Source organism: Spinacia oleracea, chromosome 2, assembly GCF_020520425.1.
Source record: "Spinacia oleracea cultivar Varoflay chromosome 2, BTI_SOV_V1, whole genome shotgun sequence".
Classification (NCBI taxonomy): Eukaryota; Viridiplantae; Streptophyta; class Magnoliopsida; order Caryophyllales; family Amaranthaceae; genus Spinacia; species Spinacia oleracea.
In genome coordinates this window covers 83,882,132-83,909,190 of record NC_079488.1, presented here as the reverse complement: position 1 = coordinate 83,909,190, position 27,059 = coordinate 83,882,132, and the positions used below count along the sequence as shown (strand labels likewise).

The following is a 27,059-nucleotide window of genomic DNA, read 5'->3' as shown; positions in this document are numbered from 1 at the left end:
GAAATCAAAATAGTTTTAGAACTTTACATTGAAAAGAATTCGTTTTACGAAAACACGTTCGTTTGAATTTAAAAAGCAATCCTAACCATTCTGGATTCAAGCAACTTCAATCCTAATTCTAGCCCATTTGAATGAAGCCCAAATAACAAAACCCAAACCAATACTCCCTTTTCTCTTTTCCTAATTCACGTGAAACAAAGGAAACCAAACCCTCCTTCAAACTCTCGTAAGTTTCAACCCTCAAAGAACTCCACTCTCTCTCTCTTCGCCGTCGTACTCGTTGTTGCCCAGCCACCGGACCGCCCCTCGCCGCCGGTAAGCTTGTTGTCCCTCTGCTTCGACCTTCTTCTTCGTTCTCTTCTCCTTCGCCCTTATTCTTCTCTGTTTGTTTCTTTTCTCCTCCTCACTCGCTGCTCGTTCGCAGCCGACACCACCGTCAGCACTGCCGTGCGCCACCGTGCTGCACCGTCCGCCTGCACCGGCACCGCTTCCCTGCTCCTACTCTAATCGGTATTATCCCCCCTTGTTTTCTTATTTCTCATTTATTTTCTCCTCCTAACTCCTTGCGTTTTGCCTACTCTCGAACCAGCCACCACCGCGTCGCGCGCCCAGCCGCCGCGCCACCACTCTGCAACCTTCGTGCTCGCTGCCGCAAAGTCCACCGCCGGCCAGCTCTCTCTCTCTTCTCTTTTTGGTTATTTCTTAAACCCTAAGTAGCTAATTATTTTAATTTTGTTTATTAAATTAATTTATGTTTCTTGAATTAAATTTATGATTTTTATGATTAAGTTATGAAATTTCAGATTATATGTTGTTGAAACTAATTTAATTATTTTCAGATTTGTTAATTACGTTAAGTTAGGGTTTTAATGGAGTTTTAATAATTCAATTCATGTTTCTTGAATATAAATTATAAGCTTTTATGATTAAGTTAGATTTTCAGATTATATACTATGCTTAATTAATAATTTAATTTTCAGATTACATAATTGAATTGAAATAAGAGTTTTTAATTATTAAAGTGTGAATTTTTAAGGTTTTTAATGATTAAATCATAATAGAACGACTATATATTATTAAAGCTATTATTTTTACGATTTTAAGAACGTTGATTATGTTTTGTGGACGTTTGAAATTATTCTATATTGCTGGAAATTTTAAAAGGGATGTTTTATTGGAGTTTAGAACGTTTTGGGATCATTAGTTTAATAGTTATTATGCTTGGAGATTATTTAATTAAGTTTCGATATTGGGGAATGTTCTAAATAGGTTTAGGATGTATTTAGAATACGTTAGTGTTGCTGTAAATTATTAGGAATTTATTTGGGTACGTTTCTTGATTATTTTAGGCGGAGAATTCTTTGTGGGCGACTTTTGAATTCGTTAAAGTGGCCTATCAGTTTGTTTACACAAGGTACGTACATACCTGTGTGCTTGGAATGAGTGTGATTTGTGGAAACCATGTTGAAATGATTCATGAACTTCGTTATGTTGAAATGATTAAGGAACTTAGTTATGTTGAAATTGTTGATGAACTAGATTATGTTGAAAGTGCATGTTTAATATTGTTGGATGGACATGTTAAGCATATATATTTCGTTATGAGAATTATAGCATGTTGGTATGGATGATTGATGCGAACATGTTGGTTGGGAACATTAAATTATCATATATGTTGATTCAGATCGATTGTTCAGTGTTCCCTTTTAGCTTTTCACTACTTTATAAGGACCGAGAACCTTGTCTAGTAAGTTGAAACCTTATACCCATATAGAGGGGTTTATCAGTATTAAAGGAAAGGTTGAATTAATTGGAATAAGTCTTGTGTGACGTCTCTGTGATCACTTGTTTAATTCAAAGATAAAAGAAGTTGCGTTTACTTGTTGAATATAATATTTATGTTTGATGAGTCATAACCAAGTATTAAAAGTTAAGTCATGTAAAGTGAAAATGAGTAGCAATAGCTTTAGACTGTGCACGTCTAAAGTGTCGGACAATCAGGAGTTGGGGTCATGGGTCGCCTATGGCTTTTTCTGGGGCCGGATTGATCACCGGTTCTATTTTATTCAAAAGTCCCTCGATATCGCAGGTCATTGGGGTTTACGGAGTCGCGCCCGTACCTCGTCTTCCTTAGTGAAGAAGAAGAAGTTTTTAGTAGACAACTCAGTCCATTGACTATTTCAATTAAAATAATGTTAATGATACAAAGGTCTAGTTCAGTCAAGTATAGTCTTCAAGTCAATATATCTTGATTATCCTTGCTTATGTTTTATTTAGTACCATGTTAGGATTGTTCGTTTAATAGAATCATGTTAGGATTATTATTGATTTAGTATGTAGTACTCAGCTTTGCTGATTACGTGCTTTTGCTTGTGCATGTTGATCATGGCTATGCCTTATTGATCCTGTGATGACCCAATCTTGGTGAGCAGTCTCTAAGGATCAATAAGCATTGTCCATCTGCAGGTTTGAAGATGATGCATCATTGGGGATCGGGATTAGAGAGCTTGTAGTTAGATTTGCTTTATTAAGTGATTTGGTTTGTTAACTTAAATTTGAAATTTGTCGTACTATTCGTATTTCCTTATTTCAGTTAAATGGGTTTTGGACTAAATCTGTAATCGATTATTTATAAACCTAAAGTTAGTTTTATGTTTTCCGCTGCAAAATTCTGAATAAGCCGTTACGTTTTCACACGGGCGATAATGCCTTGATAATTCTCTACGTTTTATATTAAAAGATTATTTTAGAAAAGAGAGAATTGTCGGGGTGTTACACAGATGAACCTTGTTGGGGTTTTTCTAGGAATGGTGATTTTACAGTTAAATCTGCTACATGGCTAGCACATAATTTTTGTTCCCCCACTAAGTGGGAATTTTCTTGGATATGGAAGCTAGATATTGCTCCAAAGTTTAAAAAATTTGTTTGGCAATTATTGCATAACAGCCTCCCTTCCCGGGATAATTTATCCTATCGTCATATAAACATTTATAATAGTTGCCCTTTTTGTGCTATTTCAAGAGAAATGCAAGACCATTTATTTTTGCACTGTCCCGTTGTTAGAGAATATTGGAATGCAAACGCCTCAGTTCGATGGCTTGGTACTCATCTTCGATCTTCTTCTGTTCTCTCTCTCTTCCGTGAACTCCGTAATAATGTAACCTTACCGGCTAAAAAGATCATAACTTCCATTTGGAGTATTTGGAAAACACGTAATGCTCACATTTTTAGACAATCTCCCGTCTCATCGATGGGAATATACAGTAGAGCTTTCAGGATCCTTACGGAATGGAATATGCGTACACGTCTCGATTCATTGGATGTGAACATTAATAATAATTCTCTTTCAAAGCCTCCACGTACCATGCAAGTTGCTTGGACACCTCCGACCCCTGGTATTGTGAAAATTAATTTTGATGGGTCAGTTCGTAACAACTCTGGATCGGAACAGCTGGTGTAGTAATTAGAGACCACTTAGGAAATAACATTATTAGTCGAACCTACAATCTTGGAACATCCTCTCCGATTCTTGCTGAAGCTACAGCTCTTCGTAATAGTCTTCTATTAGCCATCGAAAAAAATATACGACGTGTTTTCATTGAGGGTGATAATTTATTAATCATAAATATTTTGCAAGGAAAAACTCAATGCCCGTGGAAGATACAAGTATTGATGAATGATGTCAAACAACTTTTAAATAATTTTGATAGTATTTCTTCTCATCACATTTATAGGGAAGCAAATCGCGCTGCAGATTATGTTGCCGCATTAGGTCATTGCATACAAACGCACCAAGAAATTGATCCATACATAGATAGTAAATTTTATTATTTTTTATCTTTAGATAAGTTAGGATACAATCTTGAGCGAAGACTATCCTAACTTTTATTGTATCTTTCTAATAAAAAAAAATTAAAAAAAAAAAAGAAAAAAAGAATGGTTATTAAGAGTGAAAATACATTACACAACCTAAATCTAAGCAAAAGCACGAACCAATTACCACTTAGCATCATTTCTGTACAAAATCAATCGACAAACTAAACTCCTCGCGACTTTCTTCCCGTTTATGAAACAACTAGTTGGATATAACTAATACTATCGAGAAGCCAACAAACAAATTGAACTATCGGTTTTTATTAGATGCATTACCATGATAAGAAATCACTTTATTTACAGCATCAACAGGCCAGAATCTCTCCACTCAATTACCACCACCACCACCACCACCATCCGCGGTAGAATCAAGCAAGGCCAGATATTCATTAATAGCATCCGCTTCTATTGTCACGTCAATGTCATAATCTTCAAACGTGTCTTCTCCTTGGAGTCCCTCTAACAGTTCATTTTCCATCTCAACATCTCGTTCTATCCCTTGTTGAGAACTTGATGGACTCTCTCTCTCACCAGAACTAGAACTAGAACTAGAACTCGTCTGATTTTCTGTTGTTTCAGCATTTGAACGGGGAGCAGGATCAGAACTGGGTATGGATCCATCAACAGCAGCTCCAGGGGTCTGCCCTTGTGCAAGCAGCGCGTTTAATGCCTCAGTTCTTGTTCCGTGGGAATTAACAGCAGAAATCACTGTAAACAAAAACTCAATCAGAGAGGAAACACCAGAAAGAGGACTACAACATACATTTTAATTCCTTTTCTAGTTCAAACTTAAAGACCATCAATATACGTGAAGGATCAACAGGCTACAATAAATACCAGGCAAATCTAGCTACCTTCTAATCTTGGAAAACCCATGGATACAAGTTCCTCGATTCTTGAATTTAAATGGTTTTGTTGTCTTTTCCTCTTCTTAGAGTCAATATCAAGCTGCAAACAGAATGATGGTAAGAGGTATTAGAAAAGGTAACTAATCCAAAAATACAAGTTATAGTTTTACATTGTGAATGTGACAAAAGGTAACCTGTATCTTAGAATTAAGCTCAGGGTTAGTAAGAGCATCCAAAGCCTTTTGAGTGTCATTTTCATGTCTTCGCAGGGCTTCTGCAGCAAGCTCCCTCTCAAATCTAACAAAAGAACAGATTTCAAATTTCAAATTTGAAATTTGCTATATACTTGTCAGGAATTGATAAACAACGAGGAAATTATAGTCTATAAGTGTATTGTTCATCAATTCCTGACAAGTGAAGTATATAACAATTGAAATTCCTTTTCGTTTTAGGTGGGGGGACAGGGGGTCAAAACTTAACACTCTAACAGGGAAATGACATATCATGATATCAAGAAATCTGCTGAGCAACGGGTAGCCTTTGCTTAGATCTTTCCATCACCTTCACTTTTTTGAGGCAGTTCAGCAGTTTAGCACAACTGTCCAGTGCTAATTTAAGAGATAATATTTTCACATGCAACTTAATCGGCAACTCAATGAGCTCAAACTATATCTCACATCCCTCTCACATCCATACACCTTTAATATATAAGTAGTTATTTCACAAGGATGTATGAATGAAGTAGAAACCTGGCTAAGACAAATATAGGCAGGAAATAGCCCAAGGCCCTTAGCAGTAAGTGAGCTTACCCAATGCTCTCCATATAGTGCACTATTTGAAGATCAACAGCTTTACCAAGTGGAGTCTTTCCAAATTTCTTCTGCTCCCTGCAAGAAGTTAAAGCATTAAGTGATAGGAATATAGAAGCAACTAAATCGAACAATTAGAATATGTTAAACACACACCTAATTTCCTGCTGACGCTTGATATTGTCTTCCTGCTTCTTTGCTTTCTTTTCTTTCTCTTCTTCGAGAAAATTGATAGCGCTTTCAACATCCTGCTCATTCATTTTCAGACCTCTCTTAGCTTCATATTCATGGTATCCCATGCTCATTAACAGTGATAAGGCTTCGTCTGATACTTGAAGCTGAATATAAAAAGAAAAATTATCATCACTTCCAGCAGCGATGCAACTTAGTAATGTGGCCAACCTGGTAATTGGAGAAAGATTCAATTTGAATATGTATAGTATAGAGAAATCCAACAATAAAGGCAGTAAAATGGAAGTCATAAAAACCGTAATAGCCTCAAAACCAGCAAATTTACAGATCAACGCAGTCACCTCAAACGCAAGTTCCACAACTAGTTTTACCAGAGTACAGCTCATCATTGTTAACCTAATTTCCTAGAAATATAACAATATAGGACAAACTGATTACAATACTTATCAATCCCCAATCTCATGGCCAAAATTAGTTGACCACAAAGGCAAATACATACTACAACCGTAGAAACTCTATAAGACAACCCTGTCACCTATGCAAAAATGGTGTGGAAATTTCTCAGACGAAAAGAAGATTAAAATCTACATAGAAACAGTGTCCTTTTTATGTTTACACAGCAGGAGGGGGGGGGGGGGGGGGGGGGGGGGGGGGGGGGGACTTCACTTAATTATCTTCTTACTCTTCCATGAGTTCCATCTACAAGAAGCATCTCCTTCTTAAATATCAAACAGGTTATAAGATAACCGTCGATAAAGAAAATGACGGAAAAATGCATTGTTTGGCTAACATAAAACAGGCTGGTGCTCATCTTGAAGAATACAATATAATCCAACTTCTCCATACCTTGTCGAATCTTGCTTTGGCAGATGTCAAAGATTCTCTGCATTTGTCCAATTTTCCACAGTGAAATGCTGCAACACCTTCCAAGAGCTCCAACCTCAAATATCTAGGAGGAACCAAAAAGAAAGTAATGCACCCGGTCATCTTTCCCATCTTCAAAGAAACAACAAAACAGAAAAAAAGAAGGATGTAACCTACAATGCCATCTCTGGGCTACGACTTCTGTTAAGCTTTCTTGCACGAGAGGCATTCTTTCCATGGGAATGTTCAATTCCTATTCTAGCTACTTCAAGACGCTCACCAGCCAATGCAAGCAAGTTGATGTCACGGAGCATAAAACAGCACCACACCATATCAATTTGAAGGATCGGAACATTGTCAATCCTCTGAATATAATCCAACGAATTAGCACGCATATAATCGTATGCAAGAGACAACAAGAAGGAAGCAGTTAACCAGATACACTCAGATAAGCAACATATATCACTATAAGATACCAGCTGATAGCATAATTTAGAAACTCAGAAAGAAACGGATAAATAACACCTCTACGAATTTCGTATCAATGAGAGTAAAGGCCTCCTGGAAAACACAATGGATCTCATGTTAAGAACATCATAAGTAGAAACTGTAAGGAGAAATTTAGAATTTCATTTGGCAAAATAATTTCTTCCTTTAAAAAGACGTGCTGCCACTAACCTCTCCCAGTTTAAGCACATGCAATGCATCTTTATATTGTTGTTTTCTCATTAGCTGTTTTCCCTTTGTATGCAACATAAGACCCATCATTATTGCTCTGTCAAATTTAAACTATAAGGCACATGTGGTTGAATAGATTTAGGAGGCCAGAAAGTGCAAAAAGTAACACTGGCAGTAAGCAAGCACAAACCTTTGCTCAGACTCAGACTCCAATTTAACCTTCTGCCCTCTTTGATCTTCCATCTCTATGTTGAAGTCCTCAATCGGTAGTAATCCTTCAGCATGTCTCTTCACGAGCATACCTGCAGCTAACCTTGTAATTTCAAGAAAGAAATTTTTGAGGCATTAGGTCAGTAGAAATTCATCCAGCAATAAACAAATATCAAATTATGTTAAAGCAAGCAATAACCATCCTCATTCTCCTTAACCTCGAGAAAAATAACGTTACATTTAAACCGACTATAGTAAACAAACTTTAGAAACGCTTGACAAAATACAAAATTTGAAAGCCTAACCCTAGAACATAGTACTTGAACAAAGCACATACTTTCAAACAGACGATAGGACTCTGTAAAGTCACGAGTGATAAAATAAAAGTTCAAATGCGTAAGCCTACAACATAGTTAGACTGCTTCAACAACCAATATCTTTCTAAAGCAATTCAGATCAGAATTCGAAACCCCCTTATTATCATGATATTCATGAGCATAACAACAAGGCCCAAACAAACTTCTCACACGTAATGCTAAAATAAGCTAAACAGACTAAACCCTGAAAATCAAACTTCTTAAAGTACAATATGAAATCCAATCCCATAATTTATCAAAACAAAACCCTTAAAATCATGCTATACATTAACACGGTCTCCTTGATCAACAACCCCAAAACCCTTAATCAAAGCTATCAAAACATGCATTAACACAATCTCCTTGATCAACAACCCCTAAACCCTTCATCAAAATATTCATTAACACAATTTCCTTGATCAACAACCCAAAACCCTATATCAGAGCTACCAAAACATCAATTAACACAATATCCTTAATCAACAACCCAAAACCCTTCATCGACAAACAAAAAAGAAACAGAAATTCAACGAAATCCAACAGACGATAAATTAGCGCAAAATAAAAAATTGGGGTTTTCATACTCAAGGCGACTGAGCTTAGCACGGCGTTCTTCTACATCAGTCAATTCTTTCTGAAAAGACTTGCCGGCGTCAACATTGACTTGAGTGGACAAAACCTTGGAATTATTTTTAAGACCCAATTCACTCAATTTAAGGTTGTTGGTGTTGTTTTGATCATCAGTGTCTTTGAGTAAACGACCTCCAAAAATCAAATTGATCGATGATGGGTTGCAATTTGATCGATTAGCAACCTCTTGACGCAACATGGGTACTGTCAATTTCTCTAATTCTACCTCTAAAACACCTGACCATGTCCCTGCTATCTTCAGTTTCGCCGCCATTGGAAGGGTGATTGCAGAGGAGAGAGAAACGACAATTTGAGTATTCGGAGAAAAGACTAAATGCGTCATTCTATCTTTTGTACTCACCCGTAGCACATTATTTGATACACTTTTCTTTTTCGTCTGTGTTGGATATATTTTATCATTGTAGGTGCCGTAAGGCCTTACAGTATTCTATTGTCTATCTTTTCCCACTATTTTTTTTGTCCTCACACACTCTCTCATCCAATTAAAAATTATGCTACTAATGCTTATCACATCTACTTTCTCAATAAAATAACAATTGATAATCAAATAACCATTTATAACCTAAAAGTGTAGCGAGTAATTTAGGACGGAGGGAGTACGAGTTAAGCTAAGCGATGAGATTCACCTTTTATATTTTTCACTCTGTAGGACTTATATTTTTTTCACATTTTTCAATCTTTAAACTTATACATTTTTTCACCTTTTGGTCCTCAAATTCATTTTTCGACAAGTTAACTCAAAGTTAACCCATTGTGAACACCATATGTATATACACATATAAAAAGAGTTAAACTAATGTTTGAGGTCCAACTTTTCACATTTTTCACCTTTTAGGACTTACACTTTTTTTTTACCCTTTAGGACTTCAAACAAAACATGGTGAGTTAACCAAAACCCAATCAATTACTCCCTCCGTGTCTCGAAATAATCGAAACGGTTTGACCGACACAGAGTTTAATGCATTATAATTGACTTATTATTTAATTAGATGGTATTTGTTAGTGGGGTATTTTTTTTTTAATATAGATAGTGGAATGTGTGTCAAACTTTTAAAGGGGTAGGGAGGTGGGGGTGGGGTTAGAGCTGACAATTTCAACTGAACCCGATGGATATCCATCAACCCGATCCAGATTATACGGACGAAAACCCGAAAATAAGCAGATGGTTGACGGTTGATGGATGGATCGGATGACGGGTGAGTCGGATATGGATGAGGGTGCATCCAACCCACCACCCAATTCATCACCCGATCCATCAACCTATTAAATACTTGTATGATTTAATTTATCATCATTTACTTTCATAATATATTTATTATTTTAAATAAAACTATACAAGACATAACCGTAGCACAAAATATTGTGTTCCCTTACTAGGATATCTTAAGCTTTGTAAAAGTCATGCTATGGTGTTTTAAATAGAAAATTAGTCATGTGTACTATATGTGGACTAATGATTCCTAATTGCAATATGTGTCACTTTAAGTTGTTTTTATATATCTTTAAATATATTTCACCCGATTCACACCCGACCCACCTGAATCACCTGTGGATGATAGATGGATCAGATGTGGATGAAGAATTTTACGGATGATGGATGGGTTGGATGACGGATGAAATGTCATGGATGGATGCGGATTGAGCCTCACCCGATCCATTGCCACCCCTAGTGGGGGTAGTGGAATTTTTTAATGTTTTTTAGGGAGTAGGGATGTAGGTTGGTCCTTGTATAAGTGAGAAATTGATATAATATTAATTAAAGTTTACATTTTTAGAAACGTTGCAAGTAATTCGGGATGACCTTATAAGAAAAGCGTTTCGAGTATTCTAGGACGGAGAAGTATTAACCAAATGAGCAATATTATAAACAACAAAATCAATTAGATGCATAAAATACAAAAAGAAAAAATAAAAGAAATAAAAAGTAAATTAAAGTCCCGACTCTTGCATTTTCTCCATTAACACCCGTTATCCATGTCTATTTTACAAAGAATTTGGAAAGTAATGTTGAAATATGATGCATCTCATTCGTCTAACACCAAAACTAGCATCAATTTAAAGAGCATGCCAAAAAATAACAAGAAAATGTAGACACATATCGAGTATCTAACAACATCACCGAAATCAGATTAATTTTCACTAACTTTCTATCGAAGAACACGAACTCAACAAACCTAGAAATGGTGCGACCATAAGTTTATCTAAATAACCAAAACTTTGTTGGTTATATCCGATTGAAGATGGTAGATGAAGATAAATCACCAATTTGGGTGAAAATAAAAAAAATAAAAAATAAAAAGGTAAAATTTTCAACCGAAGAACAATGAAATTCGTCAAGAATCGCTATCAACCCAGTAGACATCGAAACCGTAAATTTAGTGCAGGCATGTGAGTTTGAGGGGAGCCGTTGATTTTGTTGATTGTTTTTATATATAATCCGCAACGAATTTTGGATTACTTTTGAGAAGAAAGATGAAACAGGTGTTGAAGAATCTAGGGTAGGGGAATTCCTTTGATTGAGCGTTGGAAATATTATTTCATTAGTGATGAATTTGACATTAATTTATATTGTCTGGTTTAAGTTTTTTAGTTTAATTTATTGGTGATTGATATGAGAGTGGAAGATTTTAAAAGACAGATTTGAGGATCTAGTGTGATGAAAAATGGAATTGAATGAGTAATTAATTATAACTACTATAGATTAATTAACATCTAATTTTAAAAAAGAAAACAATTTGGAATTAGATATTCTCCTTAAAAGATATTGATTTAATTTCATTCCCTAAAATAATGTTTTAATTTCCTTTGATTATCATAATTAATTGGCCACACTTTCTATGCTTAATTCTCATTGGTTAATGGTTGAGATTAATTTACATACAAACCAACCGGTAGTTGACACGTCAAATCTTTACAAGGGGATTAAACTTTTAACCAGGGGACTAACCATTTATTTGTTTGGGTTAGTTTTGACCGGAAAGTTAATAGTAGGTCCCAAACGGTGAAAAAAAATGTTTAGATCCCAAACAGTGAAAAATGTAAAAGGTGAGACCCAAACCTTATACTTAACTCGTATTTATACTGTTATGCTATTTTTGTTCTAACATCGTAACCGCATTGTCATTTGATTATGTCATGTCACCAGGTGTTATCTTGTCTACAAGTATTGTCGTGTCGCCTGGATAGGTCGTGACGACAGTGTTAAAAAAGAGTTAGGTCAAACACAATGGGCTTAGGCCCAAGCCGCCGCGCCGCTCTGTGTGTTGAATCGGTCAAGTATCCATGGACGAGTAGTGGGGAAGCTCCGGTCAATGCGGAAGACGTGGAAGAGTTAGTTGCATAACCCCCTCCTATATTCGAGGGATTCTCTCAACCAAGTAGTCGTTGCTCATGCCTTATAAAAGACGCTCGGATGTGCAACAAAAAGGGATAAGTTCACAACCATCCAAGCCCTAATACTATCTAATTATCAAGCAATAGCATCGAATTATTGTATTCTTTATTTCTTCATAAACACTGGCTTTATTTTTCTAGTTTGTACTTAGGAATTCTAGTGGATTGGTGAACTCATTTCCACCCGCAATTTTTCTTCCGTATTCATGGATTTTTCGTTTCATCATCTCCTTGTGTGGTCTCTTTCTTTGCTTTCTTTTATTATTTTACTTAGTTAGTGTCGACCCAAGCCAAGTGTATCCCCCTTAGACGATATTCGGCATAAACAGTTTGGTGCCGTCTATGAGGACATTAGCTAGGTTTTCATCCAAAACTTTCTCGAACAGAAAAGGCAACTGAAGATATGACGCTGGAGCACATCCAGGCTGCTTAAGTCAAGGCCCAAGAAAAGCTGGCCCGCCAAAAATCTGAAAACGACCGACTCACATCAGAGAATGTCTCCTCGAAGGCTTCTGTCGAGAACCTCCAGAAAGAGCTGAAATATGTGAAAAGAAATAAGTACTCATCTCACTATAAGTCTCCCATAAAAACACACCACTTGTTCAAGGTGTTCGCGTCGGAAGACGAAGACGCCCACGAAGATTTTGAGCACCCGTCGCCTTCACCCAAACCCTATAATGAAGAAGGCAGCGACCATTAGCATGTCGCCTAAACTTCCTGGAGAAGAAAATCTCGTTGATGTTGAAGTTGATGTCCAGGTTACCCGGGGTACCAACACCGGTAGAGGCAAAGCCTTCCTAAGGGTATGATGCACCACCTTTCTGCGCTGAGATCGCCATGGTAACTGTGCAGCACAAGCTGTCAATCCCAACCTGGACCACCCTCTGCGATGGAACGAGTAACTCCTATCACCACATCAACGTATACAAGCAACAAATGTGGCAGATAAGCATCCCATGGGACTAGGTGGAGCTTGTTATGTGCAAGTCGTTCGGAGCAACACTCACCTTACCAGCATTGTGGTGGCTCATCAATATCACACCTGGTCCCGTCTCTAAATTTGCTGACCTGATTAATGCCATTTACCAAAAGTTCGCCAGCATTCGTCACCTGGAAAAGAAAACTAGCGATCTTATCGCCTGGTCTTGGCTCCCACCGAGTATGTATGTAATTATTTCAGTCGATTTAATTGTGAGAAAACTATTATCATAAAATGTGATATCAGGACATGTATCAAAGCCTTCAAGAGAGGTCTCATCCCTAATTCGGAGTTGTACCAGGAAATCACCAAATATCCCTTTGCGATTTCGAAGAAGTCAGGTCCAAGGCCAACGCCCAAATGCGATTGGGACGATGAAGCAATTCGGATGTCGGCACCACAACCAACCGGGGCACTGATGAGCGACATTTATGTCGCTCTTAGCTTAGGATTTTATGTTAGTTTTTATACTTTTTTATAGTTTTTAATAGCTTTTTGTGTGAATTTTATAAGTTTCCTTCCATCTTGTGCTTTATAGGTGATTATGATGAAAAGTGATGGAAAACAAGTAGAATCAAGCCAAAACAGGGCTTGTGCGACCGAGTGATGGTTTGTGCGCCCGAACAGAGGAGTGCAAATGAGTACAAGGAATATCCAGTTCTGTGCGATCGAACGTGCTCTGTTGTTCGGTCGCACAGGATTAATTTTTGGAGTCAGAAGGTCTCTAATTTGGGATGCGATCGCAGAGCCCACAATTCGACAACACAGGTTTTGTGCGAGCGAACGTGCTCTATTGTTCGGTCGCACATGTTTGGTTTTTGGAGGCAGAATGTCCCTAATTTGGGATGCGACCGCACAAGGTTATCAACTCGACCGCACAAGAGTTGTGCGCCCACACAAGGCATTTCGTTCGAGCGAATCGTGATGCAGAGGAATAATGAGCCAAAGAAACTCCATTCGATCGAACATGGTTCTTCGTTCGGTCGCACATGACGAAGGAAATGTTCTTCGCTGCCTTCGCTCGCACAGGACCCAGTATGCGCTCGAATGACTCATTTACGTTCGGTCGCACAAAAGGTGTGTGCGACCGAATGGTTGCGCGGGCTGCCCTTATTCGAATTTTGGCTTCTATTTGGGGAAACCTATAAATAGATTTTTCGATTATTTTGTTAGAGTAGAATTTTAGTTGATAATTTTAGATTCTCAAAGTTAGTTTTTCAGTATTTCTAGAGAGAGAAACTCTCCTCCATTGAAGCATCAATTTGTAATTCTCTAAACTCTTCTTCTAATTTTGTGCAATTCAATTCAATTTCTTAATTCTTGCTTTTGTTTTGATTGTTGATTGTTCTATAATTCCTTCAATTCTTGAATTCTTCTTGATTTTACTTAGTTACTTTGATTCTTAATTCTCTTGTTGATTGTTCAATTGATTGTTCTAGTCTTTGATTCTCTCTTCTTAATCCTTCAATTTCATGCTTGCTAGTGTAGAATTAATGGATTTCTTGATTCCTAGAATGGCTAGTGAGTAGATTTAGGTTAGGGAAAGGGGAGAATCTAGGGGCCTAATTAGGGGAATTTGATGATTTAATTGATTAATGATTGATGTGATTAAATTGATTTAGTGCTAGGATTTTCCATGATCAATTGAGTAGTAGTTGCAAATGCTAGTTGATTGAGTTAGATTGGAATGTTTGATTTAGGTTTGGCAAGACATTGTGAGCCTAGTTCATGCAAGTGAATGATAGCACCTATTATATGCTTGCTAATCTAGCTTAGGACTATGCGAAAGCTTTCCAAAGGCTAGGTTGCTTCGCATGCTCTATCCGAGAGGTGGCGAGTACGTCATTAGTTTTCATTCCCCTAAGTGTTATTTCATTGCATCGTTCATGATTACTATATGGTAGTTCATTTCCCCCGATTTTCCCTAGACTATCCCCAACTCCCTAACGCTTAGCTTCCTTGATTTAATCTAGTTTAATTGTTAGTTTAGCATCTTAGTGATAATTCAAATCAAACCTCTTGTTCGAATTAGCTTGACATTTAAACTCAAGAACCATCGTTTCTTTGGGAGGATCCCTTTACTTGCCACTATAGTTGATATAGTTGGTTAGTCTAGTGGTTTATAAATTTTGTTTGATTGTGGCGTTGATCTTTCAACGACGGAAAAACGCCCTATCAAATTGGCGCTGTTGCCGGAGAACGGTTGTTGTTTTTTAGTTTAAGTTGAGACTAGTTCATCATTAGAAAATACAAAAACATTACAATTTCGCTTAGCTTTCTTTTTCCTTGGCATTGCTCACGGTTTTTCTTGAGTTTGTATGCTTGTTAGGGGGCGTGCTCGTCAAAGGACCCTCCATCCTCTTGACCTCGAATTGGAGAGGACACTTAGGAGACAAAGGCGTGTACGGTCTAGCTCATCAAGCAATAACAGATTTGCATCGTTGAGTGTTGGTGAGGAACAACAAGAGAGTGAGCAAGTTTTTGAGAACATGGCGCTCCCGGTTAAGAACTTGGGAATACCGGGAGCATTCGAAGCTACATGTGGTATTCAAGCCCCAACAACGGGTGCCAACAACTTTGAGATCAAGCCCGCCTTGATCGATTTGGTGCAAAGCCACCCCTTTTGTGGGAAGATTAATGAATCACCTCACGAACATCTCAAACAATTCGAGCACTATTGTGACACAATCAAGCACAATGGTGTCACATCGGATTATGTGAGGTTGACATTGTTTCAGTTCTCTCTACTTGGGCGAGCAAGTGATTGGCTTGACAAGGAGGTCAAGCCCAACTCACTTCGCACTTGGACCGAAGTGACAAGTGCATTCTTAAACAAGTTCTATTCGCATGACACTAGTAGAAAAAACCCTTATTGCAGCGGGCTTTTAGACCCCTGTTGCAGCGTACATCGTATGCTGTAATTGGGGGCCTACAACAAGTCTGAACTTGTTGCAGCGTACATTATTCGCTGCGAAAAGTACTTTTTTGCAGCGTACATATGCATGTACGCTGCAACAAGTGTCAAAAATTTCGCCAAAATCTTGACTTGTTGCAGCGTACATATTCGTGTATGCTGCAAAAAACCCCACCTGTTGCAGGGTACATCTATATGTACGCTGCAACAAGTCTGAAATTTTGCCAAATTTTACACCCTTGTTGCAGCGTACATATATATATGTACGCTGCAACAAAGCACTTTTGGCGGGAAAATTTTAATCTTATTTAGGGATACCTAGAGTGCCTTGCACCAAATATAAAAACCTGTCACAACAATAATAATATCGCAACTTGTATAAGAATTATAAAAACAATAACTGATGTTTTGTATATTATATATCCCAAAACAAATTTCATGTAATACATTTAAATATATGTACGTTCCAATTTCAACGTACGCATACATTTTAATATAAAAGATTGTTCTATAACATCTAAGCCAACTCGATCAAACGCGCTCAGGCCAATAATAAATACTTGCTGGTAAAAAACTTAGCCCATTGCTCACGAACCACATAAATTTCCTCACTAGCATAAGGCGTATTCCTCGTAGTATAGACCTTCAAAAACAAAAATTTGATGGGAGCATTAGATAAAATGTCATTTTAGTCTAAATATGACCTATAACGACCCAATGAGCCTTAAATGTGCATAAATAGATTGGAATGAGTATTGAAAACTTTAAAACTAAGCATATTAATCATGTAATAAGTTTGAAATAAGTCATTAAGTTCTTTAGTTCAAAGTTGGGAACGAAAATGTCATCTTAGTCTAAATATGACATATAACGACCCAATGTAAATAGATTGGAAGGAGTCTTGGAAGCTTAAAACTAAGCATATTAATCATGTAAAGGGTTTAAAATGAGTCTTTAGGTTCTTTAGTTCAAGGTTAGGAGCGAAAATGTCTCATTTTAGCCTAAATATGACCTATAACGACCAAACAAGTCTCAAATGTGCATAATAGATCGGATTGAGTCTTGAAAAGTTAAAAATAACCATATGAATCATGTAATAAGTTTGAAATTAGTTTTTAAGTTCGTTAGTTCAAAATTGGGAGCGAAAATGTCATTTTAGCTTAAATATGACCTATAACGGCCAAACAAGTCTCAAATGTGCATAAATAGATTGGCTTGAGTCTTGGAAAGTTTAAACTAATCATACGAATCATGTAGTAAGTTTGAAATGAGTTCTTAGGTTCGTTAGTTCAAAGTTGGGAACGAAAAATGCCTCATTTTAGCCTAAATATGACCTATAACGACCAAACAAGTCCCAAATGTGCATAAATAGATTGGATTGAGTCTTGGAAACTTAAAACTAATCATATGAATCATGTAATAAGTTTGAAATGAGAAAACTCCACATAGAAAACTCAAACTCTTAACACATAGAAATAAAATCAGTTTAATACTTGTGTTTGCGAGGGGGTATTTCACAAGCAGAAGATGACTAGTTTGAATGATGTATAAGGCTAATTATAATTATGGTAAATAAAAAGAAATTTAAAGACATACCAAGTCATCTGTCACCATGTCCAACTTTTTCAAAACAACTCCCTTGGAGAAAACCAACGGTGACTGCACATTTTAAGCAAATTACAATTAGTAGATGAAAGCTATTGATGGATAGACATACACCGACATTGTAAGTGCGAATAAAATTAGTGTCACTGATGTATTCGCCTAGATAAGGAGATGCACTGGCCCTGCAGATATTATTCTAGCAAAATATCAATGGAAGTCAGATACTGGTATGGTATGGAGTACTTTAGACACTTGAAGTTCTATGTCTCATGAGATGACATATTATTAGAGAGCATAAAATTCCAGCAACATTCAAATAAAATTACACTGAATTTTGGCCTTGAGCCAAATGGTGATATTTCAAGGAAAAATCAGAACAAATAATACTAGTACCTTTGACTCAAAAAAGAATTTTGGGCCAAGGGCTTTAGTAAAATCAAAGTGCATTGTAATGGACCAATCGACCACTGACACACCTTTTCTTGTGTACCACAGGCGCAACAAAAAGGGGAAGAAAAGCAACAACAACACTGCAACTGTACCAGAAAGAGGGGCAACCCACAAGGCCGTTGCCACCACCTGACAAGCAGAAGTACAGCAGGGTCATTTAATGCTTGTAAGCAGCCAAGTAGTATAAGTAGAGGAGAAGAGGAAAGAGAAGGGTATTCAGAAAATTATAGAGAGTTAAGAGAATTGTAACCTAAAGTTACTAACTGAAATTTGTAAAGCTACTACTCCTTGTAACAATTCAGTTTAAGTTCAGTCAATCGATCTTCCCTTCTTCTATTTATCCTTGTTCCAGTTCTGTTGTTTGGCCTTGTTATTTGGGTGTCTTCTGCTGTGTGTATTGCATTTGCAGGTGAGAGTAAAGCTAGGGCTTTACATGCATCCCTTCAAAAACTTCTGGCTTCAGAGACACTGCCAACAACCAAGGCACCCAAATTAAAAAAATAAAATAAAAATCAAGCTCCATTGAGCACGTAGTACAGTGAAATCAAACACATAAGCTCCAAATAAAGTTAAACAAAAAATATCAAAAACGAGATTAAACATTCAAAACACAACATCAATGTATTGTAAAACAACACCCCTCGACCCAAAAAAAACCAGAGAAAATACGGCATCTTAGAGAGCTATATTAGAAGATCAAACCATAAAGCCTGTAAAGGCTTACATAGAAAAGCAAAACAAAACTATATTGTTGCATCAGACTAGAACTCCTACGAGCAACTAGTGTAAACCAGACCTGACTCTGGCATGCTCTGTAAGATCATTCCTTCACTTACCTCCCAGGTTTGATTAAAGTCACTAACATCCTTGATGATGCTAAGCATTGTTTCTTGCAGCTGAGAACCCAATAACTTGGAAAAGACATGTACAATACGACAATACAAGTTTGGTAAAGCCAGAGTAGTGTACGATGCAAGCCTTATGGTTCTACACAATAATTAACACAACTTAGCTATACTAGCAAGACGAGAAATGGATTATTCACATAACTATTATGATCAGCCAGTCAAGGACATCAATTTCATCTATTAAAGATTCCTCCAATATCTCGTTATACCCAACTCAAGCTTTTTAATTGTGATCAAGCAAAAATACAAATTTAACATTTTGCGTTTCAAACATTTCTAATACTAGTAAAAATCACCAACATGTCAGGGAATTATCATCCTTCTATTAAAAAAAAGGGTTTTCACCAGCACTAAACCACCCTTGAACATTCCCATTGAAATCATGACAATAATGCTGAAGAGTTTCTTTGCAATCATATTATGTATGAGTAACTGGGTAAAGGCTATACACATTCTCATTTTGCTATAAGGAGAGCCTTGTTACTTGTTAAAAACATTAGGGTATAAAGGTATTGTATATTAGCATGAGTCAAGAGTCAAGAAAAACGCTTAGCAACTACAAACTCCGCAGCAACATAGAAACTCTAGCATGACCATGATGTTCTTGATAATATCCAGCAAATGGAGCAGCATCAAAAGTAGGAATTGATGGAGTTTTAATGTTTAAATGAGACTAAGGCTCTTATCAGACATAACTAATTGGTGATGCAGACCAAGCCTTTTGTTAGTAAAGCATGCAACCTAATTTTGATACTTTGCAAAGATGGGCAATGATTTTGTTTATTCAAGCTTTGAATCAGATTTGGTAGCTATTGTATCTCATCAGAACACAGATACTTCTTTAAACACTAAATAAAAAATCTGACAGAGCCATCAACGAACCCAGCATTATTAAGATGTCAGATGCTTTAATCGAGTCAATTCAAATCCAAGAAAAGCACAAGTATGAGACAGGGCAAGTTAACAGTACGTATAACTTAGACACCATAAAGTACAATTTATAAATGACAACAAAAAAAGTAGACCCCTAATCAGCTCACATTTCAGGTAATCTGATGTCAAAGAGTCTGACAGATCCATCAACGAACCTGGCAGAAAATTGACCTCCATGAACTTGAGAAGCAGCCTACAAATCCAATAAAAAAGTATTAACCAGAAATAAAGACAATTGAACAATATGTTAAAGCAGCTATTCATAAAGTTAGAGAGAGTAACATATGAATTGATAGCAGCGCATACAGAGTTTTGAAGAAAAATTCTATGCAGAGTTTTCTGCTTGAATATTTCAAGAAAATTTGAAGACTAAGACTAAAACATCATATTCATGAAACATGTAACAAAGGCTTTTTCAAGCGTAGCCCATAAAGGAGATACCAGTGCTGATATGAAACACTATTCCTTTTAAAACAGATTCCTTGAACATCAACAAAGGCTAGGTTATAATCTGGCACCTTTCATATCAATCTTCATTCATCACTACTATGCACAATAAAATTCTTTCAATACCATGATGACTCACCTACCACGTTTCAAGGTAGACACAACAACAACAACTCATATAGGTTGTGGCGGAGAAATAGTCTTTGACTTCCCTGATAATGAGGGTTGTCATTAGAAATTTGGAGATATAATTCTATTATATATAAGTCATGATTCATGACAACAAATTGAACTAAAATACATGTATGAAACTCAAGTAACAAAAAACGCCTCTGTAGTCTTCTTCTCTATATATTTTTTCAAGCACTTACCTCTTGTAGATGATATTGCATTGCGCTTTTGAAAGGTTAAATATTCAATGTCAGGCAGGCATGAAATCTGCATTAAGAGAAAGACATTAGCTAGAAAAAATTGTCTCTGTAATGCAAGACAGAAAATTAGGAACAATTAGGAATAAATTGTCTCTGTAATGCAAGACAGAAAATTCTACAGATGCCACCAGCAAAAGCTAACTAGAAGTAAAAAATTTCAAGCTATTAATGATCAAAGTAATACCTGCGCAACAGCTAGTTTCACTTCGCATTAAGGGCAAGCTCGAAATAAAGATTTTCACTCAATGCCACAGATATAAAGCATCAAAATTTAAAGAACTAACCCCAAAAAAGCACCCCATCACCATCCCAACAGAAATTCAGCAGCATCTGCAAGCAGAATCAAATTTCAATGTCCCCCAACTCCTCAATTGACCTAGTAGGTCGAAAATCAAAACAAAACGAACACAATTTCATTCCCCCTAACCCTAATTTCCCAAACTTGATGACATTCTAGGGTTTGCGAAAATGAAAATAAAAATTATGTCAAAATTAAAGGTCGAGAAGATCACCTGAGCAAAACACACCACCCCCGCAACACGAAACCCTTAGATTACAAAACCTATGTCGCAAAACAGCAATCGAAATTTGAAATCCTTTGCCCTAATTTTCGAAACTAGGGTTTTTTTAGGGCTTGTAAAACGAAACTAAAAAAAACAATTACTTGTTGTGGCGAGGAGAGTGACGGCCGAGCAAGCACCAGACTCCCACGACGGGGGAGGACACCGAGGAGAGGAGAGTTTTCAGCGACTGAAAAGTCGTGGTTCAGCCACCGGCGAGGACATCGACGCGACGGGGGAGATGAGGCAAGACCACACACCCACCGGCGAGGACAACAACGCAGGGCCGAGGAAGGGCTGAGTTCGACGGCGACGCAGGGCCGAGCAAGGGTTCGACGGCGAAAAGGTTCCACAATGCTTGGAGAGTTGGAGTTGAGCGCGGGGAATGAACTTCTAAAATTTTGAGATATTAGAATTAAGTATTCACGAAATACGGAGTCATATTATTGCAGCAACATATTTTGAAACGCGGACCTGTTGCAGGGTACAATAGCAAGTATGCTACAACAGTGTCTGGATATTGCTGCGGGCTTTAATTTTGTACGCTGCAATAAACAATTTCGCAGCGAACAATAAAAATTTACGTTGTGACAACCCTTTACAGGGTTTGACCCGCGTTGACCGACTGGTTGTTGCAGGGTATTAATACATGTACGCTGCAACAAGGGGGCTGCAACAGGGGTTTTTTCTACTAGTGTGGGAAGACGACGGAGCGTCGCCACAAGATTCAATCCTTTGAGAAAAAGCGAGATGAGTCACTCTTTGAAGCTTGGGATCGTTTTAAGGAGTACCAAAGGGAATGCCCTCACCATGAGATTCCTAAATGGTTGTTGCTCCAAACATTCTACTTGGGGTTGAGTCCAAGTTCGAAGACAAGTCTTGATGCGGGCGCGGGAGGCCCCATTATGAATAAAACTGAGGATCAAATAGAGGAAATCATTGAGGATGTAGTTCAAAACTACCAATCTTGGCATGTAGGCACAAGGAATTATGATGGGAAAGGTAGGAGTGAAGATGGTAAGGGTTCGGTGTACGCCATAGAGCAAGCACGGATGATAGAGAAGCTTACCTCACGCTTGGAGAAGCTCGAAAACACACCAAGCCAATCGCCATCACCGTCTACAATCCCCTCCTCCCTCGGCCACTCTTCTCTCTAAGGGGAAGGGCAAGGTTAGTTCTTATGGCTCAATGCCTCCGGGCACCTTCTTTTGCGAGAATTGCCAAGACTATAGTCATTCCCCCGATGCATGCCCCTTAGTTCATAACTTGTCATTTGTGGATTATGGCCCTTCGTATGAAGGAGAGTTTGATATAGAGTATGCTAATGCCGTAAATGAGAGGTCTAGGAATGATAACCCTAACAATCCTAATTTTGCTAGGCAACCTAGAGGGCCCTCCATGTATGGTCCCCACCAAGGCTATGGCCAAGGAAGTGGGTATGATAGCCAAAATCGAGGTGGCTATAGAGCACAAGGCTATCAAAGCCAAGCGCCCTATGGTCAATATCAAGGTTTTGGAAATCAAGGCCAATACAACTAAGGGAGTTATAATCCCAACCATCAAGGTGGAGGGGGTTATAACTACTCTTATGGGAAATTTAGGGGTGCCTCAAGTGGGGGTTATCCTTTGAAGTCGGGAGGTCCTTATGGTGCATCTCAATTGCCACCTCCCGTATTCAATGGACCGAGGACCTTTGGAAACCAATATCAAGCAAACCTTAGTGGTTATGGCATTGCACCTCCACCACTCCCGCCTCTTAAGTCTAATCTTGAGGCTCTCATGGAGTCGTTTGTGGGGGCGCAAGCCAAGAAGAATGTCGAGTTTGAGGATGGATTCAAGCAATCCAACACTCACTTAAAGATGATTGAGACCCAACTAGCTCAACTTGCAAATACCTTTAGGGAACATCATGCGCATGCTAGTCTCCCACCCCAAAGTCATGCTCCAAGGCAAATGAATGTCATAGTGACAAGAAGTGGGAGCATTTTAGATGATGTTCCTAGAGCTAGTAAAGTTTCTAAGCCCAATGGAAAGGATCAAGAGGGAGTCATTGAGTCTAGTGACAATGATGTGGTAGAAAAGGAGCCTCCCTTCAATGATGAAGGTGAAACTCCTATACCAAAGGAGGCAACTCTCCTACCTCTCCCCCCTCCTCCCCCTATCCCCAAAGAGTTAAAAGGCACAAGTTAGATGTGCAATTCTCAAAATGTCTTGAGGTTCTTCGAAAATTGCATATCACTCTCCCCTTTATGGACGCGTTGAAACAAATGCCTACATACTCAAGATTCCTTAAGGAAATCTTGAATGGGAAGCGGAATTGCGACGTAAAGGAGACAATGAGCCTCACCGAAAATTGTAGTGCTATCATTCTTAACAAAACGCCACCCAAACTCAAAGACCTGGGAAGTTTTTCTATCCCTTGTGCTATTAAGGAGCTTGAAATAAGCAATGTCTTGTGTGATTTGGGTGCTAGCGTTAGTATACTACCTTATTCGGTGTTTGCCAAGCTTGACGTTGGAGATCTTGTCCCAACCAACATCACCTTGCAACTTGCCGACCGTTCGGTCAAGTATCCTATTGGCAAGGTTGAGGATGTTCCCCTAGTTGTTGGCAAGCTTACTTTCCTTGTGGATTTCGTCGTCTTGGACATTGATGAGGTTGCCTATACCCCCATTATCTTGGGGAGGCCATTTTTGGCCACCGCGGGTGCTCTTATCGATGTGCAAGAATGACTAATCACCTTGAAAGCGGGAGACGCCAAGGCTAGTTTCAAGCTTGCAATTGATGAACATTGTTGCTCTAAAATGAAAAGTTGCATGAAAGTTGACACTCTTGCTTGTGTTGAGCACAATCATTCTTGTGCAATTGCTTCTAACAATCCTTGTGTTCTTGAGTGTGATTTTGAGATTGATAGGAAGGTGAAGAAGGATGTGCACGAGAGTTCCTTTGTGCAAGGAGATCCCTATGATGACGTCATTACCATTCCCGACACATTCGGGATGGATCTTGATGATGAAAAGTCACTCACTCCGGCATCTAATGGTAAGAAGTGTATGAGCAAGAAGTCCAAGCAAGGCAATCCTATGCCTAAAAGGATTTGGTTTAGTCCCCACTCATTAAGTGGTGATTTGGGTAAGTGGTTTGTGCCCAAGGAGGCCAAGAAAGGTTTGTTGACTAGTGGTGACACGAGGTTTGTTGTGTTTGACCCCCCCTTGACTTTTGGGGGGGTCCGTCAAGCTAATGACGTTAAACGAGCGCTACCGGGAGGCAACCCGTGTATTCTTTTCCTCTCTTGTCCCCCCATGAGCTTTGGGGGGATTCATCAAGCTAATGACGTTAAACGAGCGCTACCCGGGAGGCAACCCGGTTGTCTAACTCCTAGTTTCAGTTTTTGTTAGATTTTGTGCATTAATTTCCATTAATTAGTTTAATTTTCGATTTAAAGGGGAAGCTTGTAAAACATTTGCAAAATCTTGTTTTGTGCGACCGAACATGCTCTGTCGTTCGATCACACAAACCAGGTTTTTGAGACAGAATGGCCAGTTTTTGGTATGCGATCGCACAGTTTCAGATATTCGATAGCACAAGGTCTGTGCGACCGAACGACTCTTTCTGAACGGCTTAATCTATTCGATCGCACAGCCTGGCGGAGCTGTTTCTGAAGTCTTTAATTTCAAAAATCGCGAGCTCCTCCCCTTATTTCCCTTCATTTGCTCGACTCTCCTCTCCATTGCTCCCTCTTCTCTCACTTGCTACCACTACTCCTCATCAAATTCATTCACTTCCCTTCACAAATTTCACTTCCCATTCATCAAATACACTCAATCTCATTCATCCCAACCCCCAAAATCCCCAAATTTTCAGATTTTTGTAAAATCCCCAATTTCTAGGATTTTTGTGAAATTGTTCATAATTGTGTGTGTGGTGAATTGGAGCTCTTGAGGATACTTGGAATAGATCCTACACCACTTCCTTTGCTTGTGGTGATGATTTCTTTCCCTTAACTCTTGTACTTCGTTCCATTTTCACCATGTTCACATTGTTTTTTATTTTTCTGAAATAATTGATTCTTGGGTGTTTGTTGATGCATGTTTGTATTGTGGTTAATCTTTAATTGTCTAGATGAGCTATGCATGTTTAATTCCTTGTTCCATTTAAGCTCTAGACTTTTTGAGATGATTTTGTGAGATTTTGAGCTCCTTTGACTATACTTGTTTGTGGAAGTGTTGTTTGATTGATTGTGGTTATTTTTGTAGAGTAATGTGGTTAGTTCAAGCTTGTTGAGGAGTTGGTGTAATGTTTATAGCTTGATGATGAATTGATGAAGATAGTTTAATCTTAGCTCTTGTAGTAGTTCGTTTGTCCTAGATTGTGAACTAACTTAGTTTATCCTTCTTTGTGTGTCTTTGTTTGTTTCTTCTTGTTTTGTATATTTTTGCTTAGAATCCACTCATCTCAATGGCACCAAAACGCTCCAAGAAGAACCCCACCGCAACCGCGACCACCTCTTCATCAAAGAGGAAGGCAACTACGGCACCAACCCCGCCGAACATGGAAACTTTCGGAATTGAGTTTGCCGAGCAAAGGTCTTGAGACTTCTTCGAGCTCCTTTCCAAGAGGACAATTAAGCCCACCAAGTTCTTCCATCGGGATAGTGTTCGTAATTTGGGGGTTGAGGCCGAGGTTGACAAGTTGATCAAGGGCCTAGGGTGGGAAGAGTTCGCAAAGATGAGTGCCCCAACCTATAAAAGGTTGACATTGGAGTTCCTCTCCTCGGCTCGGAAGAACCTTGTAGAAGATGAGGATGGTGATAGTGTGGTGGAATTGAGCTTCCAAGTCTTCGGTCGCCAATACAAGTTGAACCACAATCAAATCAATGCCCTCTTCTCCATCGACTCGGACCATGGTTTCATCACGAACCCAAGGGCCGAATGTGCTAACACCTATGATGAAAATCGTTGGTGGAGAGAGCTCACCGGAGACGACGGGGATTTCTTCTCCGCCTCGGCCAAGTCTTCCGCATTCCATCATCCGGCCATCCGCATCATGAGCCGGTTCCTCATCTATGCCCTTTTCTCTAAGGGTGCTACCGGTGCCTTGTCAGGCACGGAACTTGGTGGCTTATGGTTGGCCACACAAGAGGAGCAAGGGGTACTTGATTTCGGGCAATTGCTCATTTCCCGGATCCTCGAGGTTAGGGATAGCCACTTGAATAAATCCGACATCCTCCTTGGCGGCATGCTTACTCTTCTTGTTCGGCTTCTACCAAACAACCTTCATGCCAAGGAGATGGCGGCTTCACCTCCTGTGCCCGGTGGTGAGTTCTTAAACATCCGGGCGATGTTCAATGCTACTTGGCTCCACTACACCACCAATGAGGCGCAATGGATTTGGCTTGTGCGGAAGAACGATTGGTGCTTTCTTCCGCACCCATATCAAAAATTTGTCAAGGTCGCTGTCGCCGCCGCCGCCACTTCCGAGCCTACCGGTACCACTACCGAGCCTACTCAAGCTCCCTCTCGGTCTCTTAGTCCTCCTCCTCCGAATATGGGTAACATACCTCTCTACTCTCCTTTTGACATGACGGGTTTGCAATCCACCCTTGCGACTCTCTTGCAAGGGCAAGAGGATCAAGCACGTGTCTTGGCTTCTCTTTCTTCTCAAGGGAACCGCACGGGGAATTCATTTCCCGATTTTGACTCGTCCTACTACGGTAGGCGGGTGTACGACTTTCATGTTGACAAAGGGGACTTTGCCCCCTATGTCAACTACCCTTACCACCCTCCCCAACAAGGGCCCATCCCTAGTTGGAATGAGGAGCGTACACCCACCTACCCGTATTAGACGGGTCCATCCCAACCCGGTGTCACTCCCCCCTCCTAGTTTTGTTTTAGGCCTTGAGGACACGGCCTAATTCGAGCTTGGGGGGAGATTCTATTGTTTGCTACTTTGATCTCC

The 27,059-nt window shown here is 38.8% G+C and overlaps 3 protein-coding genes, 2 long non-coding RNA genes and 1 other non-coding gene across 18 annotated transcripts; 3 read left to right on the top strand and 3 right to left on the bottom strand.

Moving 5' to 3' along the window:
• Positions 1-1,345: 1,345 nt before the first annotated feature.
• Positions 1,346-2,614, top strand: LOC130467048 (uncharacterized). Its single transcript, XR_008927209.1, has 2 exons — positions 1,346-1,414; positions 2,433-2,614. It is a non-coding gene; the product is annotated as an uncharacterized lncRNA (long non-coding RNA).
• Positions 2,615-3,025: 411 nt separating this feature from the next.
• LOC130467591 (uncharacterized) lies at positions 3,026-3,460 on the top strand. The gene has a single exon (XM_056836142.1). It carries the CDS (start codon positions 3,026-3,028, stop codon positions 3,458-3,460), a length of 435 nt encoding a protein of 144 aa, XP_056692120.1.
• Positions 3,461-3,916: 456 nt separating this feature from the next.
• Positions 3,917-8,818, bottom strand: LOC110793302 (uncharacterized). Of its 2 annotated transcripts, none has more exons than XM_021998165.2 (11): positions 8,415-8,818; positions 7,455-7,577; positions 7,265-7,361; positions 7,112-7,147; positions 6,764-6,951; positions 6,569-6,671; positions 5,687-5,868; positions 5,531-5,608; positions 4,916-5,018; positions 4,728-4,821; positions 3,917-4,581 (listed from the first exon to the last, which is right to left on the bottom strand). In XM_021998165.2, exons 1-11 carry the CDS (start codon positions 8,801-8,803, stop codon positions 4,202-4,204), a joined length of 1,773 nt encoding a protein of 590 aa, XP_021853857.1. In that variant the 5' UTR covers positions 8,804-8,818; the 3' UTR covers positions 3,917-4,201. The 2 variants fall into 2 exon arrangements, with proteins under 2 accessions (XP_021853857.1, XP_021853859.1); XM_021998167.2 differs by having other exon boundaries at positions 5,687-5,778.
• Positions 8,819-16,152: 7,334 nt separating this feature from the next.
• On the bottom strand, positions 16,153-21,585 carry LOC110777685 (uncharacterized). 12 transcript variants are annotated; one of them, XR_008928123.1, is made up of 10 exons: positions 21,206-21,585; positions 21,054-21,103; positions 20,726-20,871; positions 20,482-20,548; positions 20,250-20,322; positions 19,771-19,856; positions 18,073-18,290; positions 17,849-17,951; positions 17,364-17,426; positions 16,153-16,410 (listed from the first exon to the last, which is right to left on the bottom strand). It is a non-coding gene; the product is annotated as an uncharacterized lncRNA (long non-coding RNA). The 12 variants fall into 12 exon arrangements; XR_008928126.1 differs by having other exon boundaries at positions 20,826-20,871; positions 21,206-21,584; XR_008928119.1 differs by having other exon boundaries at positions 21,054-21,585.
• Positions 21,586-21,812: 227 nt separating this feature from the next.
• LOC130468268 (small nucleolar RNA R71) lies at positions 21,813-21,918 on the bottom strand. The gene has a single exon (XR_008928680.1). It is a non-coding gene; the product is annotated as a small nucleolar RNA R71 (small nucleolar RNA).
• A 1,450-nt stretch (positions 21,919-23,368) lies between these two features.
• Positions 23,369-23,833, top strand: LOC130467590 (uncharacterized). Its single transcript, XM_056836140.1, has one exon. It carries the CDS (start codon positions 23,369-23,371, stop codon positions 23,831-23,833), a length of 465 nt encoding a protein of 154 aa, XP_056692118.1.
• Positions 23,834-27,059: the final 3,226 nt, after the last annotated feature.

Bases quoted from the DNA above. Each gene is read 5' to 3' on its own strand.
- LOC130467591 (XM_056836142.1), top strand. From the start codon at position 3,026: ATGCAAGACCATTTATTTTTGCACTGTCCCGTTGTTAGAGAATATTGG.
- LOC110793302 (XM_021998165.2), bottom strand. From the start codon at position 8,803: ATGACGCATTTAGTCTTTTCTCCGAATACTCAAATTGTCGTTTCTCTC. The intron at 5,869-6,568 runs GTATGGAGAAGT...TTTTATATTCAG, and splicing joins CCAAAGCAAGATTCGACAAG to CTTCAAGTATCAGACGAAGC. The intron at 5,609-5,686 runs GTGTGTGTTTAA...AACTTCTTGCAG, and splicing joins AAGCGTCAGCAGGAAATTAG to GGAGCAGAAGAAATTTGGAA.
- LOC130467590 (XM_056836140.1), top strand. From the start codon at position 23,369: ATGCCTACATACTCAAGATTCCTTAAGGAAATCTTGAATGGGAAGCGG.